The sequence below is a fragment of the Vulpes lagopus genome, chromosome 23 (assembly GCF_018345385.1).
Source record: "Vulpes lagopus strain Blue_001 chromosome 23, ASM1834538v1, whole genome shotgun sequence".
NCBI classification, from domain to species: Eukaryota; Metazoa; Chordata; class Mammalia; order Carnivora; family Canidae; genus Vulpes; species Vulpes lagopus.
This window is the reverse complement of record NC_054846.1, coordinates 63,070,260-63,088,236: the sequence shown is the minus strand read 5'-3', so window position 1 is coordinate 63,088,236 and position 17,977 is coordinate 63,070,260. Positions and strand designations below refer to the sequence as shown.

Sequence of the window (17,977 nt, the reverse complement as noted above, 5' to 3'; positions counted from 1 at the left end):
CATCCACCATAACAGAAAACAAGATTAACAATAGGTTCGTGGGATGGTGTTATGCATTTGATCCAAATATGAACTGCAGCTTTCTAATAATATCATACATATAGGAAAAACCCAATCTTCAATTACAACGTAAACACGAAATACACTCTGCCTTCTGCATTGCCTTGGTGTTGACTCTCATTATTTCTTGCCTCGACAGTTGTAAAAATCTTCTAAGCTCCTCTCCTTGCCTCCTGCCTTCAATCCCTCCTCTACCCACGTGTCAGTTTTTCTCAAGCCCGGGTCCACATGTCACTGCCTAGTTTAAACCTGACTGCTGAGTCCCAACGCCTACCAGACAAGGCTCCCTCTCAGCGTCCCGATGCCCAGGCCTGACCTGTGTCACAGCACCGTCTGTGACACTGACCCATCTGTCCTTTTCCCGGGCTGCTTGCTGTGACAGGACAGAGCTTGTTTCTAATCCTTATCTGTGATCCTGGTGTGCAGCGGAGGACCTGACAAGATAGGAGGGATCGATCCACATTTACTGAATGGGTGCAAACAACCTAATGAAAAAATTGACCGTGAGCTTGTCTACCTTACCGAGAGAGCAGTTGCTCTGCATCCGTCCATCTGTGGAGCAGCGAAGCATTGAGCCTATCACCCGGCCCCCTACCACCACCACTCGGATATCTTTGCCATGTGACTCCTTCACATATTTCTGGAACAGGTAGGGCACATCATGGCGGATCAGATGGCAGATGTCTGAGAGGTGATGTTTATCTCTTGCGAGAAAAACAGCTTTTCCTGAAGAAGACAGAGCAAGAGGAGTGGTTAGAGAAGCCTCTGCCCTCCCATCTCCCTGTCCCTACCACTGTCGTTTCTTTCTGAACTTGCCTTACCTGAGCCCCTTCCCTTTCTCTGACCAGACTCTCGCTTCTTCTCAAATGGCTGCCAAACTTTCTCTTGGCTTTCCTCAGCTCCCTCTCCCTCTACCACAACTCTTCTTTTAGGAATAATAATGTGTTCCAGAAACACACAGAAGAGGCCAAGATAAAATCGTAAGGCTCTAGTCAATTCAGTTCCAAAAGCAGTTAGCATCTCCTCTCACCCCAGGATTAGGCTGAGTCTAATCTCCAGCCCACTTTGTGAAGGCCCCAAAGCTCACAGTGGGTCGAGGTACAAAGCTGAACCTCAATCAGTGTTTACAGAACATAATTAATGGAACACACTGTAGAGGAATTCCAAGTCTAGGCAGAGAGAGACCCCCAAAAGGTAAGCACAACACAGCAGGATATGGCATTAAGAGAGGTCTATGGACAAGGTCTGGGAGTCCAAAGAGGGAACCTCCGACAGACACCCTCCTCCTTCTAAACATGAGAAACTTATTATCTGGCTGTACCTGTTTAACTCTAAAAAGGAATGACCTATACACTTCTATCTAGGGAAAGCATTTCTTCTTGACTCCAAATACTTTATTTTCTGCCTGAATCACCAGTGCTTTTATAATCACTTGGCATCTCCCTTTCCATTTACATATTAGCTGACAGATCTGAGTGGGAGTTCCTGATAGGTTTGCTCTACAAATCTGACATGAGCACACTCAGCCTGAGCCTTCCTGTTCACAAATATGGAACAAAGAGATGGTTTTTCTAAAATTTGTGTCACCACATTAAAAGGAGTGGGAAAAAAAAATTTAAAAAAAAAGGAGTGGGACCTTTCTGAAGTCTTAACAAAAAGAGTGATGGGTATCAGCCCCTCAGGGCATAGAAGACTGAGAAGTATCCTCCAACACATGTCTCTGCCACTGGACATTTGGCACCAGGAGACCTGGCGTCTGACCACAGATGGCTGGGATTCAATTATAGGCACTAGGAGTTCCCTGGGCATTAGGTAGGATTTTCAGTAGAGATGGGGGCTAGATATAGGGGCTTGGTTCCTTGGTTCCTGGCAGGTTCTAATATAGGACTTAGTCTGAAATTACTAAAGGAGCTACAGTTTTCAGGAACAGAGGAAAAAGGGGAAGGGAGTGGGAAAGAGGACTTAGATTAATCATCTCTCATGTGCCAAATAGATGGTTTTATCATTTCATTTATACCTCAGATTAGCCCTATGAAGCCATTAGGACAGGATGGTTATTTTTATTTTACAGTACAGGGAAATAAAGGTCTACAAGATTAGTAACTTTCTCAAGGGCACAGCCCGTACCCTTGCACTGTCTTCTTTAGATTTATTTCTATAGGCCAGAGTATAACTGCCGCTATAATTTGTTTACTCCCAATCCATTTTCCCTAAGATACTATGTGTGACACCAGCAACGAACAACCTGAAAACGAAATTAAGAACACAATTCCATTTACCAGAACATCAAAAGGAACAAAAAAGTTAAGGAATAAATTTAACCAAAGAAGTATAAGACTTATCACTGAAAACTACAAAACATTTTTGAGCGAAATTAAAGATCTAAGTAAATGGAAAGATACCCCATGTTCAGGGACCGGAGGACTTCATATTGTTAAGATAGCAACACTCCTCCAGCTGACCTACAGATTCAATACAGATCCCACCAAAAGTCTAACTTCCTTTTTTTTCTTTTTTCTTTTTTTTGCAGAAGTTGACAAGCTGATCCTAAAATTCGTATGGAAAGGCAAGGATGGGCAGCCCGGTGGCTCAGTGGTTTAGTGCCACCTTCAGCCAAGGGTGTGATCCTGGAGACCTGGGATCAAGTCCCACGTCGGGCTCCCAGCATGGAGCCTGCTTCTCCCTCTGCCTGTGTCTCTGCCTCTCTCTCTCCCTCTCTGTGTGTCTCACATTAAAAAAAAAAAAAAAAAAAGGAAAGTCAAGGATGCCAAATATCCAACACAATCTTCAAAGAAAGAAAAAAAAAAAAGGACAAAGTTGGAGCACAACTTCCCAACTTCAAAACTTATTACAACGTTACAGTAATGAAGAGAGTGTGGCCTGGCATAAGATGAGAGACGTACAGACCAATGCAATAGAACCGAGAGCCCAGAATAAACCCTCATACAGACAGGTGATTTTTGACAAGAGTTACAACTAGATAGCCACATGCAAAAGAAGGAAGCTGGACTCTTTCATCACACCGTATACAAAAATCAGCTCAAAATGGATCAAAGACTCAAAGAAAGGTAGGAGCTAAAACTATAAAACTCTTAGAAGGAAACACAGGTGTCAATCTGTGTGACCTGGGATGAGGCAGCCACAAAATGACATCTAAAAGCACAAGCCACCAAAGGAAAGAAAAATAGATGAATTGAACTCCATCAAAATCAAAACCTTCTGTACATCCAAGGATACTATCAAGAAAGTGAAAAGACAAACTACAGGGTGGGGAAAAAAACATGTTCACATTATGTTTCTATGTTGTGAACTCTTAAAAACTCAGCAATAAAAAGGGGCACTTGGGTGGTGCAGTTGGTTGAGCATCCAACTCTTCTTGGTTTTGGCTCATATCGTGATCTCAGGGTTGTGAGATCAAGCCCTTCAGCAGGCTCTGCCCTCAGCATGGAGTCTGCTTAGGATTCTCTCTCCCCCTCCTCCCGCAAAACAAATAAATCTTTAAAAAGAAAAAAACCCCTCAGCAATAAAAAAGGCAAATAATCCAACTGAAAAGTGGGCAAAGGATTTGAATAGACAGTTGTCCAAAGATCTACAAATGTCCAATAAGCACAGGAAAAGATGCTCAACGTCACTAGTCATTATGAAAATACAAAGCGAAACCACATTAAGATGCCTTACACCCACTGGGATGGTGGTAATAAAAACAAATCACATGTTTGAAAGTTGCTAAAAGTTCTCATCATGAGAAAAAAAAAATTCTGTACGGTGATGGATGTTAACTAGACTTTGTCTGACCATAATGTATATAAATATTGAATTATTATACTGTACAACTAAAACTGACATTAATTATGCTGTATGTCAATTAGACCTCAAAGAATATTTTAAAAATTCAGAAAGAGAGGGAAAAATAAAACGAGATGAAATCAAAAAGGTAGACAAACCATGAGAGACTCTTAATCACAGGAAACAAAGTGAGGGTCACTGGAGGGGAAGGTGTTGGGGGGATGGGGTAACTGGGTGATGAGCACATGATGTGATGAGCACTGGGTGTTATATAAGCCTGATGAATCACTGACCTCTACCTCTGAAACCAATAATACGTTGTATGTTAATTAATTGAATTTATTTATTTTTTAAGATTTTATTTATTTATTCATGAGAGATGCACACAGAGAGAGGCAGAGACACAGGCAGAGGGAGAAGCAGGCTCCACGCAGGGAGCCTGACATGGGACTCGTTCCTGAGTCTCCAGGATCACGCCCTGGGCTGAAGGCAGGCACTAAACCGCTGAGCCACCCAGGGATCCCCAATTAACTGAATTTAAATAAAAATACATACATCCATACATCCAATGGGCCCCTACATTACTAGTGCTTGGAAAACATGTAATTTGGCCTGTGGCTTGTTTTTATGATGTAAGTATGGTGACTATTAGCTTAATTTGTCAAGACAAAGAAGACATTCATATATGTATATTCTAAGAGTTAGGCCTGCCCAGTTTTCAGGCTACAAACTCTCAGATTAATATATACAGTCAGGGGTACCTGGATGGCTCAGTCGGTTCAGCTCAGGTCATGATCCCAGGGTCCTGGGATCAAGTCCCATGTCAGGCTCCTTGCTTAGTGGGGAACCTGCTTCTCCCTCTCTTTCCTGCCCATGCTTCCCCCCCCCTCTCAAATAAATAAATTAAATATTTAAATATATAAATCAAAACAATCAATCAAAAAGTTTTATTTAGTATTCTAAAAAAATAATAAATAAATAAATGAGTGAATGAATAAAATAAGGATCAGGGAGGATGTGGAGAAATCTGAACCCTTATGCACTACTGGTAGGCCTGTAAAATGACACAACCGTTGTGGAAAATAGTTTGGCAGTTCCTCTGAAGCTACACAGAGAGTCACCACATGACCCCACAGCTCACACTTAGGTAGATACATACCCAAGAGAAATGAAAGCATATGTTCACCTCGACACTCATACACATGCCCACAGCAGCATTATGCATAACAGCCACAAAGTAGAGACAACTAGATGTCCATCAGCTGATGAACAGATAAACAGAATGTGGTCTATCCGCACAACAGCCTATTACTGAGGGATTATTAAGAAGGAATGAGGGGCTGATCTATGTTACAACATGGATGACCCCTGAAGACAACACGCTAAGTCCAAGGAGCCAGACACAAAAGGCTACGGTGTAGGATTCCATTGATAGGACACGTTCAGTATAGGCAAATCCATAAAGCAGATTGTGGCTGCCAAAGACTAGGGGAGGCAACTGTGACTGACCCCTAGTAGGCACAGGGTTTCTTTTTTGGGATGGAAAGGTTCTGAAGTTAGATGGTGGCTATGGTTGCACACAATAGTGAATATACCAAAATCTACTAAATTGTACACTTAAGAATGGTGAACTGTTATGTGAATTACATCTCAATGTTTTATTGTAATTTTATTTTTAAAAAATGTTTTACGTATTTATTCATGAGAGAGGCAGAGACAAAGGCAGAGGGAGAAGCAGGCTCCCCACAGGGAGCCTGATGGAGGACTCGATCCCAGAACCCCGGGATCATGACCTGAGCCGAAGGCAGACACTCAATCACTGAGCCACCCAGGTGCCCCTATTTTTATTTTTTTTTAAAGAGAGAGCACAGAAGTGAGGGTTGGAGGAGGAAGGGAGAGGGAATGTGAGAATCTCCAGCAGACTCCCTGTGGAGTGTGGAGCCCGACACACGGCTCCATCCCACGACCCTGAGATCATGACTGGAGTTGAAACCAAGAGTCGGATGCTTAAGTGACTGAGCCACCCAGGCGCCCCTACATCTCAATTTTTAAAACGTTTGAAAATATGATGTATTTTATCTAATTTCTGTTTATTGTCTGTCTTACCTCTCTACGACATGAGCTCCTTGAGGATAGGGGTTTTTGCTTTGTTCCCTTCTGTATCCCCAGAGCCTACAACAGTGCCTGGCACTCTCTAGGCACTCAATAAATATGAGTTGAATTCTCAATTACTGTATATTTTAGCACAACAACAACAAAAAAAACGAGACATTGAACTTCAGGCCTGTAGCATATCCATCTGAATAGTATTAAGGGCCCCACAGTGCCCCCCAACTCATTCCTTTCTCCTCAGTAGGATCCCTGGGCTCGCACAGGTTGCTTTGCTCACACCTGCTCCTGTGTGTTTGCTTCCTCGCTTCCTCCAGTTGGATTTCCAGACTCCAACTTCAGTCTCCTTCTCCTCTAGGGAGGCCCTCCCTGCCTCATGGCAGAATCGGCCCCGCTGTCGGGCACAAGCAGGTGCTGGGCGAGCTTGCCTCAGAGGTTGTCACCTTGCAATGCAACCGTCTCCACCCTGTGCACACTGCAGCTCCTTGGGAGCAGCAGTGCCTGTGTCCAGTCCATGTCGCCACCCAGTCCCCAAAGCAGGACCCCCTCGGCACTTGTCTGTCCCAGGTGCCTCCCCTCACTGCAGTCGCCCTGGGGTCACATCGGCAGGTACCTGCCCTCACGTTGTCGGGGAGACCTCCCAGCTGCGTGCCTGCCCCTCTCAGTTCCCGGTCCCTGCTATGCCCCAAGCACCGGAGCAGGTGTTGGGGACAGAGGCAAGGGGCCGGGTTCCTGCTGCCGAGCAGCCTGCAGCCAGCGAGGGAAAAGGGCACAGACACCTGTGACTGTGTTAGAGGCGTGGACAAAGTGCCACGGAAACACAAGGGGAGAGCAAGTCACTCTGCTGCCAGAGAGGGAGGGGGACCTGGGCTGGGCAGGGGGGAGGAAACAACAGTGGAGGGGGCGGTCAGCTGGGGCGGCCCTTCACGGGTGAGTGGAAGTCACCAGAGGCCAGAGGAAGATGGCCTTGCCAGCAAAGGGAAGAGAGCAGAGGTTTAAAGAAAAGAAAATCCAGGTGGATTCCTGGGTGGCTCAGCGGTTGAGCGCCTGCCTTCGGTCCAGGGCGTGACCCCGGGGTCCTGGGATCGAGTCCCGCATCGGGCTCCCTGCATGGAGCCTGCTTCTCCCTCTGCCTGTGTCTCTGCCTCTCTCTGTGTGTCTCTCATGAGTAAATAAATAAAATCTTAAAAAAAATAATAAAGAAAAAAGAAAAGAAAATACATGGTCTAGGTCGTGAAGGAGAAGGGGTCTGCAGCGGGTTAGGGAGGGCTGACGCAGCCAGAGGGGCTGCCGAGGAAGGCTGAAGCTTTGGGGCCTTCGGAGCTATGGTGAGGAACACGGACTTCGTGGAACAGGCCACGAGGCCCGTGGGAGGGCGTGTTTTTAGCGAGGGAAGGACAGGAACAGGTGGTTCAGAGGAATGAGTCCCTAAGAAGAGAGGATGCCCTGGCGGCAAGGTGGGGGAGGCCAGTCAGTCCAGTCAGGAGCCTGCTGCCCAGGCCAGGGCGGGAATGAGAAGGGTCTGAGGAAGCAAGGACAGGGGGACAGAGAGGAGGGGACAGAGGGAAGGACCCCGAGCCCCTCCGGGGGTCCCCACTTCTCCCGGCAGACGCACAGCCCCAGCGGAAGCCCCGGAGGAGCAGCACTGACCCCGGTGTCCTCGCGTGCTCTTCACCACGACCGGGTAGCCCAGGGGCTCGGCTTCGTCAATCATTTTTGAAAAGTCTTCATGGCCACCTGCCGAGAAAGGGTGAAAGTCAGTGCAGTTGAGGCCGGAGCGGTCGGCCCAGTGCGGCCCCTCGTGCGAATCCTCCCCAGGCCTCCAGGTCCTCCCATTAAAGCAGCTCAACCCCCTGTGACACCTGTGGGAGCAGGCAGGGGAGGCAACCAACGCGGATCAAGGACGAGGGTGTGCCGGGGGCTCCCGCAGTCCTGACAAGGCCCGGGCAGGGCGCGCACCCCAGCTCCGTGGCTGTGGCCCCCCCACGCCGTAACGGTTGGAATAAAACCACGGCAGGGCTGTGCACGCGCACACACACACACACACACACACACACATATGATCAGGGGCGGGAAGAAGGTACCAACAGTCGGTTTTACTAGAAGGGAACTCCGGGGACACCGTGGGGCTCCGCTAAGCGTCTCGGTCGCGGTCTCATGGGAGGTGACATGGGTCTCATGGGAGGTGACATCTGGCACTGCTGGAGGCCCTGTCCCTCTGCCCCTCCCCCGACTCGCATTCCCTCTCACCCTCTCTCTCAAATAAATAAATAAATAAATCTTTAAAAAAAAAAGAAGAAAGCAGGAACTCCTGCAGACCATGCCTCCTTTGCTGCCCTGCCCGCGGCTCCCCTACAGTGTGTGAACTTCTGTCTCCTCTGTGTCCCCAGCCCGTGCCACCAACCCCCACCTGGCTGGGATGCCCCACATTTGGTGGCCCGTATGGGGAAGGTCGGCTGCCCAGGGCTCTCCCTGGCAGGGCCTCAGCCTGGTGCACCCTGGGGAACTGATGACTTCCCAGGGGGAGGTTACCCTTTGGTGAGGACCCTTAGCCCCAGGGGGACCCACCATATTGCCCCACCCCAAAAGGGTGGGATGTCCCCCCTCGCCCTCCCTCCGGAGGGATCCTTCCTCCCTCCCCCCTTCTCTTTTTGGCCTGTGGGCGGTCTGACCCCTGTACTGCTCCTTGGACAGAAGAAGGTCTCTGGCCAGGGCAGCTCTCCAGGGGGCCTGGAGGTCTGAGGGCAAACAGGTTGGCCTACCTGGGCCCGTGAAGGCCAGGGGCCCTGTCTTCTCCTCTCCCACTCCGTCCCTCGAGGTCTCCAACCTGAGGAGTAATTGGCAGTGGAAGCTCTTCTCCAGTGAATCCACACATTAGGGACTCGGTGGGGACCCTTTCCTGATGCGCCTGCCTCTCAGCCACCTGGCTTCTTTCAGGCCCCCTGGTATTCCCTTTGTTCCCTCCGATCCAGCTGCCATTCTAATCGACAGGCAAACAATGTTCCCAAGTGTCTGAGTAAATCCCACAATCGCACATACAAATGACGATTCAATAAGGACCCCAGCCCATCAGAGGCTCCCTGCCCCCGAAATCCCATGGACCTGGCCGCCAAGGAATTTCATTCCCATCTCCAATCAGCACAGTGATATAATACATGCTCTGGTCTGTAACCAGACCTGTAACTGCACAGAACCCCTGAGGGACCGACAAGTTGGGTTGTTTTTTTTTTTAAAGATTTTATTTATTCATTCATGAGAGAGACAGAGACACAGGCAGAGGGAGAAGCAGGCACCATGCAGGGAGCCTGACGTGGGACTCGATCCCAGGACCCCGGGATCACGAGCTGAGCCCAAGCAGACACTCAACCACTGGCCACCCAGGCATCCCTGACCGAGTTTGGGTAGGGACAGCATAGCCACCTGCCAGCATGAAGAAGGTACTGAAGACGGGACCTCCGCCCAAATGCCAAAGATCTGCCCTGGTTGATCTGTCACGGGGATGTAGAGACTGCTTTTAGGCAATGGGCTTGAGCGATGAGGGCCTGAGTCAGGTAGAAGGGCCCACAGTGACCCTCTAGTTGGACCCTCTTACTGGAACAGGCTCATTAGGTGACCCACCTCAAAATATCCACAAGCCCTAGCTGACCAACGGGACAACCAGGCACAGGAACCAAAAGAAAAGACAATTCCATATGTTCCCATATCCCCCTCACCCCCCTTAACTACAGTCCACCCCAACCCCCCCACCACTGCCTCCAGGCCGATGACCGTGTCTCCTTTGCTGTCCTGCCTGCTGCTCCCTTGCAGTACACTCAACAAACTTCTATCTCCTTAAAAAGCAAAAAAAGGGAACCCCCTACTTCCTGACATGGCTGACCTATTTACCTCCTCTCTAGCTATCCTTTTTCCCTTCCCTATAAAACAGTGAGAGAGGGGTCCTGCTTACTCAAGGCCATCCCTGCACCTGTGCTTCACACCCCTTTCCCTCCTGCCTCCTCGGGGGTCAGGCACCACTAAGCTCCCTCTAGAGGGTCTCCAACCTCCTAGTTCCATTGCCATTTTAAACACGCTCGGCTCTCCCCCATCTTTGACAAATAAGATCCCGATTCCTTGCCCCTGCCCCGCCCCTTAATGACAACCTTGAACCCCCACCATCAAGCTACTCAAACCGGTTTGCATTGTCTCACTTCTCATTCATTCCCTGGGCCTCCCTCGACAGTGGCTTTTCTCCCCATCACTAAACTGAAGTCCCTGCTGCTAAATCCAACACACGTCTAGGTGCTTATGTTACTTGTCCTTTCAGAAGCAGACCACAGGGGTGCCGTGCGGGGGCAGGGATGGGGCGTTGCTCAGCGGTTGAGCATCTGCCTTCAGCTCTGGTCATGATCCAGGGTCCTGGGATCGAGTCCTGCATCGGGCTCCGTGCTCCCCAGGTGGGAGCCTGCTTCTCCCTCACCCTCTGCTCCTCCACCTCGCTTGTGCTCACTCGTTCTCGCTTACTCTCACTCGTTCTCGCTTACTCTCACTCGTTCTCGCTTACTCTCTCTCAAATAAATAAAATCTTTAAAAACAAAACAAAACCAGACAATACCTTTAATTATACCATCCTTCCTGGAATGTTCTTTCATTGGCATCTGTCCTCTCTCCTCTCCCTCTTCACCACTCCTGCTTGGTCTCCTGGACACATTCCTCTTCCTTGACCCACTCTCGAAAGGGTTCCCTCTTGAATCCTCTCACTGAATTTTATTTATTGTGGTAAAATATGCATAAAATTTACCACTTTAGGTGTACAGTTCAGCCCTCTCTTCATTCTATACGTTCCCCTGAGCAATCTCACTCATTCTTGTGACTTCGCTTAACGGAGCAAAGGTTTCCAAATCCCCTCCTAGACGACAGCTCTCTCGGGAGCTCCAGATCCATTTATCTGCTGCCTACAGAATACACTTGCTTATACTACGGACATCTCAAAACAACAAGCCTCAAACAGAAATCATCTCTGCCCGATAACCTCTCACTCCCTACCCACCAACCTGTTTCTCCCCTCATGCTTCTCATCTCTGTGAATGTTTGCTTTCACGTCTGGTTGCCCAAATCGGAAACCAGAGTCACTCAATTGCTCTCTAGACTCCTCATATCCAGCCAGTCGTTATGTCCTGTTACTGCGATCTCCTTCGTAATTCCCAATGTGTTCACTTACCTTCATTCTTATTATGGCCCCCTTATTTTATTATTTTTAAAAAATATTTTATTTATTTCTTTGAGAGAGAGAGGGAGCACAAGTAGGGAGAGCAGCAGAGGGAGAGGGAGAAGCAGACTCCCCTCTGAGCAAGGAGCTGGATGTAGGGCTCGATCCCAGGACCTTAGGATCATGGCCTGAGCTGAAGACAGATGCTTGACCTACTGAGCCACCCAGGTGCCCCCGGTCCCCTTAGTTTAGATCATCACCGCTCACTTGGATAGTTTAAAAAGCCCATCACCACATATCCTGTCGCCCTGGTCTGAGTCTTTCCTCATAGAACAGCCAAAGTGATATTCCGAACTCCCATCAGGCCACCTCCTTGCTTACCGCCTTGTTATCCTCAGGAGTCATCCTAATCCACTTCACAGACTCTACACCTACAAACTACTCAAAATACCACCCATCTGTCATGTTCTCATTTGACTCTAGGCCGATCCAGATTCTGCTCTGGGCTCAGGTTACTCCCCGTCCCTGCTGCTTCAGCTGGATAACTTCAGCTGAGTTTAGATATTCTCTCTTTCAGGAAACCCTCCTCCATGTCTCCCGAGCTACACGTGGAGCCCTCCCGGGTATCCTGTCCCAAGTTCAGCTCACTCATCATGGCACTCACCACTGCTCTGACACTTGCTGTCCTCCACCACTGACAGCGGTGATGAACTGGGAGCGCCTTGAGGGCAGGACTCTCTCAGTCCCTGCTATAGCCCAGGACCTAGGATGGTGGCCGCCACAAAGCGCATACCACAAACACACGGAACAAGTGAATTACAGACACAGGGGGCGACCATGGTAAAGACCCAAGATGTTGAGTCACCTAAGATGAACAAATGCACACTGAAAACCAACAAGACCTAGAGCGCTTTGGGGGAGGGAAAACCTAGCGATGCAGGTGCTTTGGAAAGGTAAGTTCCAATCCCAGGGACACTCACCATAGGAGAAGGTGTCTGGCATGGGAACCCCGTGTCCAGCCAGCTCTTGGAAAGTCCAGAACTTGTTGACGCAGTTTAAGATGCTCTGTGGGCGGTTGACCAGGCGGCAGCCCAGCTTCTCCAGGTGGCGCAGGACCGTGATGTCGCTGTCTGACTGCACAGAGGGCGTGGGCACCCGCACGAGCACCACATCTGGGAAAGTGGTGAGCGCTTTCTGGTTCAGCTGAAGGCCTGCAATTGAAGGACAAGAGTGAGCTCCGTGCTGGCCGTGGTCTAGTCCCTCCAGAAGAACTGGCTCCAACCGACTCCGCAAGATTGAACCCAGCAGGAAGACAGCCTTGATAACGGCACTGGGAATCCTGTAGTAGCCAGAGGGCTACAGCAGTGCCACACTCCACACAAATGGGCAGAGCATGATTATGAGGAAATGCAAAAGAACGAACAGGAAAAAAAAAGAGAGAGAGAGAGAGAGAGAAAAGCAGCAGATCAAGAATAATCCAAGTTAGAAGAATCCACAGAGGAGAGGTAAGATAGCACAGCACCTTCCTTCCAGGTAGCCCTAGTGTCACTCCAAGTGTAAGGGGTTGGGAGGCTGGAGACGTAATGAAAGGGAAGCAGTGCAGCTCACTTAAGGGATCCTTATTAGTCTTTTATGACTTAACCTTTGAAAGTCTGTCTAGGGGCGCCTGGGTGGCTCAGTCAGTTAAGCATCCGCCTTTGGCTCTGGTCATGATCCCAGGGTCCTGGGATCAAGTCCCCTACTTCCTGCTCAGCAGGGAATCTGCTTCTCCTTCTACCCCTGCCCCCTACTCATGTTCTCTCTCTCTCAAATAAATAAATAAAATCTTAAAAAAAAAAAAAAAGTCTGTCTGAAGGGGTACCCTGCTGGCTCAGTCAGTAGAGGATGCAACTCTTGATCTTGGGGTCATGAGTTTGGGTCCCACATTGGGCACAGAGACTACTTAAAAAAAAAAAAAGTAAAAGTCTGTCTGAAAAATTACATAACTGCTTAAATTATTTTTATGACTATAATGAATGCAAACATGCCAATGTTAAGTAGAAAAAAAACAGGACACAAAATCATAAATACAAGTTAGAAAAGACTAGAAGGAAATATACCGACATTTTAACAATGGGTAATGGGATGATGGATGATTTCCTACTTTACACTTATCTGTATTTTGCAAAGTGTCTCCAAGTGCATATTACCTTTAGAACAACAACAAAAATTTTTTTAAAAAATCAATCTATAAAAAAATTTTTTTTAATAAATAAATAAATAAATAATCAATCTAGGGCAGCCCTGGTGGGCTCAGCAGTTTAGTGCTGCCTTCAGCCCAGGCCGTGATCCTGGAGCCCCGGGATCGAGTCCCACGTTGGGCTCCCTGTGAGGAGCCTGCTTCTCCCTCTGCCTGTGTCTCTGCCTCTCTCTGTCTCTGTGTCTCTCATGAATAAATAAATAAAATCAATCTACAAAAAATCAATTTAATATCAAACAAAACTAGAATGTATCCAAAGACAAGCAGTCCATATAATGAAAGGACCTGCACTTGTATTACACTTGGAAACTGGGAGTATTGGCTTGAAGTAAAGACTCAGAGGATCACGAGTTCAGTCTTGACGTATCTGTAGGGCTTCCATGCAGAAGACTGGTTTGGTTGGTCTTCTCTGACCCCAAGAGACACAGCTATCCATAAGCATTATTTTGTCTGTCAGTGCCTGGTGCATGACAGGCACCTGATGTTTGCTAAATTGTTCAGAAGCCACAGGGAGGTAGATTTGGAACCACAGAGACAGGAAATGGGATGGGCAGGGCGATGAGATGTGAGTTCAGAGAATTACTAGGTCGGTTTGGTGAGCCTTAAAGGAGTCTCTAAAAGGCTCTAAAGAGGACCTTTTAAACAGTTTCAGAACCATCTTATAAACAGGCTTTAATTTAAGTGCTTTCTGTTCTGCAAGCGATGTGCCACACCACCAGATAATTCCAAGAACACAAAAAATGCTAATGAAACGTTAGTATTTCTCCACTGGGGGATGAATAATATTAATATAAAAACACAAAGCAAAACAAAACAAAAGGAAGCAAACAGAAACAAAAACCATAAAGGTACTATATTATCTAGCTTGCCCAGTTTCCCCCCCTCTTCTAAGAGTTGTTCCATCAATTTAACAAAAGAGGGCAGGTTTGATCATTAAGATAAACTGTTCTCGGGACTTCTGCAAACAGTGTGAACCCCAGGAACTGGAACATAATTCTCAGGTGATGACTTATAAAAGAGCATTTGGGTTATCTTCACTCTGCCATCAGAAAACAGAATCATTTATATGTTTTTTTTTTTCCTTTGCCACCTACAGCCCCCAGAGAAAAGAATAAATATAAAAGGAGAAAAAAAAGCAAACTCTGTATTAGCGTCCTCAAAAGTGACAGGAGAAGAAAGAAAGACAGGTATTCCAGTGGGTGAGAATGGTGAGTAAACACTCAGGGCAGAAGCGACAGCCCGGGATGACATCACACGACGAGGGAATATGTGCAACTGTGCTCTGGAAAGTACACAGAGCCACCCACACGTGGGGTGCTGGCATCGCCACTGCACACACACACTCTACCGAGCAGGGTAGGACAATTTATGGAGCTTTGCACCTCCTGATGAGAGAAAAATGGCTTTGCAACAGAAAAGTGACCTAGAGAAATGAGAAGCAGCAGAAATGTCTGGCTTTCCAATCCCAACATGAGGCCACAGACGAACAGTTAAACTTCTAAATGGGAAGAAAAGAATTCAGTCGTTTCTGGAAATACCAACCACAGGTGGACGGAGACAGCTCAGCCTCAAGCAGATTCACAGACACCTAGGAAGTCTTACCAGAACTTCATCTCTCTTCTCCAAAGGTAAATCTTTGGGCCTGGCTCATTCCAACTGAAGCCTTCAATAAATGAAGAATGGAATGGGTTAAAGCGGAGTTGGAAAGGCTCTACACCAAGCAGTTAGACAGGTGTGGGCTCTGAGCCTCCAGCTCCGTGCCGAGGGACCCGACAGGTTTAGGAACACCTCTGTACCACCGGCTCCTCTGCTGCCCACGTTCACAGCTCCAGCATTCCTGCTCTGGGCATCTTTGCCTGCCCTGCACATTTCTGTTCTCTTTGCCATCTAAACCCAGGGAAGTCACCAATTCCACAAGGAGCAGACAAGAGGCTGCCACTCTCCCCCGTGGCTCCAGTGCAAACAGCGCTTCCACTTGGCCATGGCCAAGAACAGCTTGGGTGTGTAAGGTTGGCTCCTGGCAAACCTGCTGAGACCTTGAGCCACTTAGTAATGGCTCTCCCCCCATCCCCACCCCATCCATATCTGCTCTCAGGGAAAGACCTGATAAACTTAATACAGGATGCAGCTTAAATGGGTCACCTTTCCCAGAGTCCTTAGCACTTCCACTGCAATCTATAGGCCTCAAGCCAAGGGAATGAAGAGCTGATGCAGGACACCAGGGCGGGCAGGGCTCTGCTTGGCTGCCAGTGGATGGAGGGAAGAGGCTCGTGCCCCCAAATAACAAAGATTTCATGTGACTAAGCGGCCCTGTGCTCTTGGGCATCACCTTGACTTGGGGAACAGGGCAGGAGGGAGGGAGTAGAGTTGTTTCTGGAATATTATTTGGGGTCTCCCAGACTCCTACAATGGGCTTGAAATGTACTGTTTAGCCTCAAACCACCTTTTTTTTTTTTTTTAATTAAACCACTCTGTCCCCACATGGGTCACTAAGATAGTGAAAAAGGTCAAACCTCAAACTAATTAGTATAGTAACCAACAGCCAACCCAGCCACAACAATATTTTCTCCATATTACTTCTACAAACAATAATCTACTTTCGTGGATCGTTATGGGCTAATGTCCTTTTGATACCTATTATTTATGTTTGGAAATTTTTTACTGCATTAAAAACAAGTAGGGGGGATCCCTGGGTGGCTCAGTGGTTTAGCGCCTGCCTTTGGCCCAGGGCGCTATCTTGGAGCCCCGAGATCGAGTCCTGCGTCAGGCTCCCTGCATGGAGCCTGCTTCTCCCTCTGCCTGTGTCTCTGCCTCTCTCTCTCTCTCTGTCTCTCATGAATAAATAAATAAAATCTTAAAAAAAAAAAAAAACAAGTAGGAAAGGGGGACAACTTTCCCCAAACACCTGGGCCTGTTCTTTTCTAACTCGTGTATCAGGTTGAATTGAGTCTATAAAACTTGACTTTTGGGATCCCTGGGTGGCGCAGCGGTTTGGCGCCTGCCTTTGGCCCGGGGCACGATCCTGGAGACCCAGGATCGAATCCCACATCGGGCTCCCGGTGCATGGAGCCTGCTTCTCCCTCTGCCTGTGTCTCTGCCTCTCTCTCTCTCTCTCTCTCTGTGACTATCATAAATAAATAAATTTAAAAAAAAACTTGACTTTCACATTGTATGTGCAATAGCAAAGAAATGTACTCTATGATACAGAGAAATAGTCTTAGAAAGAAGCAAATCATTCTTGGAAAGTAGAGCTCTAGAAATTAAAACCCATTCTCAAAAAAAAAAAAATTAAAACCCATTCTCAATCATTCCCTCCCATAGAGAGAAGTAGAAGCATGGCTAGTCAGAGGTGCAGACGTTCAGATCTGAATCAGGTTAGTGTTTCTATTGAGCGTCTGTTGTATTTTAGGTACTGTGCTAAGTAAGGCCTTTCACATATATTATCTCATTTAAATGAAAAATTTCTTGGGGCACCTGGCTGGTTCAGTCCATACAGCACGCAGCTCTTGATTTCAAGGTTGTGAATTTGAGACCCACATTGGGTGTAGAGATTACTTTGAAAAAAAAAATTAGGGGTGCCTGGGTGGCGCAGTCAGTTAAGCACCCAACTCTTGGTTTCGACTCAGGCTGTGATCTCAGGGTCCGGAGATCGAACCCCGCGTCGGGATCCTCGCTCAGCAGAGTCTACTTAGTGTTTTTCTCTCCTTCTGCCTCTGCTCTGTCCCCTCCACTCTCTCTCTCTAAAATAAATAAATAAATATTTTTTAAAAATGAAATAAATAAACAAAAGATTTCTTGCCATAGGGATCTCTGCAATAGATCTGACTTTAAAAGTCTCCACGTTGACAGAAAACAAATGCATCATGGGTCATGATCCTTCCAACCTGTGCGTACCTGTGCACACATCCTGGGCTTCACAGGAGAAAGCTTCAAAAGTAAACTGGTTTTTGGTGTACTAGAAAAAAACCTTCATGTACAAAGCAAGCAGCAGAAATAAGAAAATCTGAGGACACAATAGCATGACAGCAAGCAAGGACCTCAAGGCAGCTTTAAGAACCCCTATATTTTAACAGGATCATGTAACTGTGGCTGGCACTGAAGCTCTGGAAGTTGTCAGGAAGGAATCAACAATATAAATAAAGTAAGTGGATAATCCACGGAGAGCTTTACATGATCTCCTTGCATTATGAGGGAGAGGTGCCATGTGAAACACGATCTGGTTCGTGTCAAATCATGCTCCAGGTTTCCCTCGTTTCTTTCTACCTTTCGCCCACCACTTTCTCATAAGGAAGTTATTTTTATTTTTTTTTATTTTATTTATTTTTATTTTTAAGGAGGACATGCTATCCCCACTCCACCTTCCTCTTTTTTTTTTTTTTTCACCTTCCTCTTAAAGTCCTTAGTTACAATGCCCCAAGAAATCTTACCTCCACCTCATTAAAACCTACAGTCATCATGTGGCCGCTTTTGTTCTCTACCAACTGCTGTTTTCAGGTCATTTAATTCACTTCAACTTTATTGAACTGTTGGGATGAGTCACACTGTTAAGCAGGAATACCAAGCTGAACCAGGGGATCTCTGTCTACGAGGAGACTCTA

The 17,977-nt window shown here is 47.4% G+C and overlaps 1 protein-coding gene across 1 annotated transcript in view; it reads right to left on the bottom strand.

Annotated features, from left to right (window-relative positions):
* Window positions 1-17,977, bottom strand: part of RIMKLA (ribosomal modification protein rimK like family member A) — a 35,286-nt gene that overhangs the window by 5,276 nt on the left and 12,033 nt on the right. The window contains exons 2-4 of the mRNA XM_041739093.1: window positions 12,121-12,351; window positions 7,606-7,692; window positions 583-786 (exon numbers count right to left, since the gene is read on the bottom strand). Coding sequence (XP_041595027.1) covers window positions 583-786; window positions 7,606-7,692; window positions 12,121-12,351 — 522 coding nt within the window. The remainder of the gene's footprint in view (window positions 1-582; window positions 787-7,605; window positions 7,693-12,120; window positions 12,352-17,977) is intronic.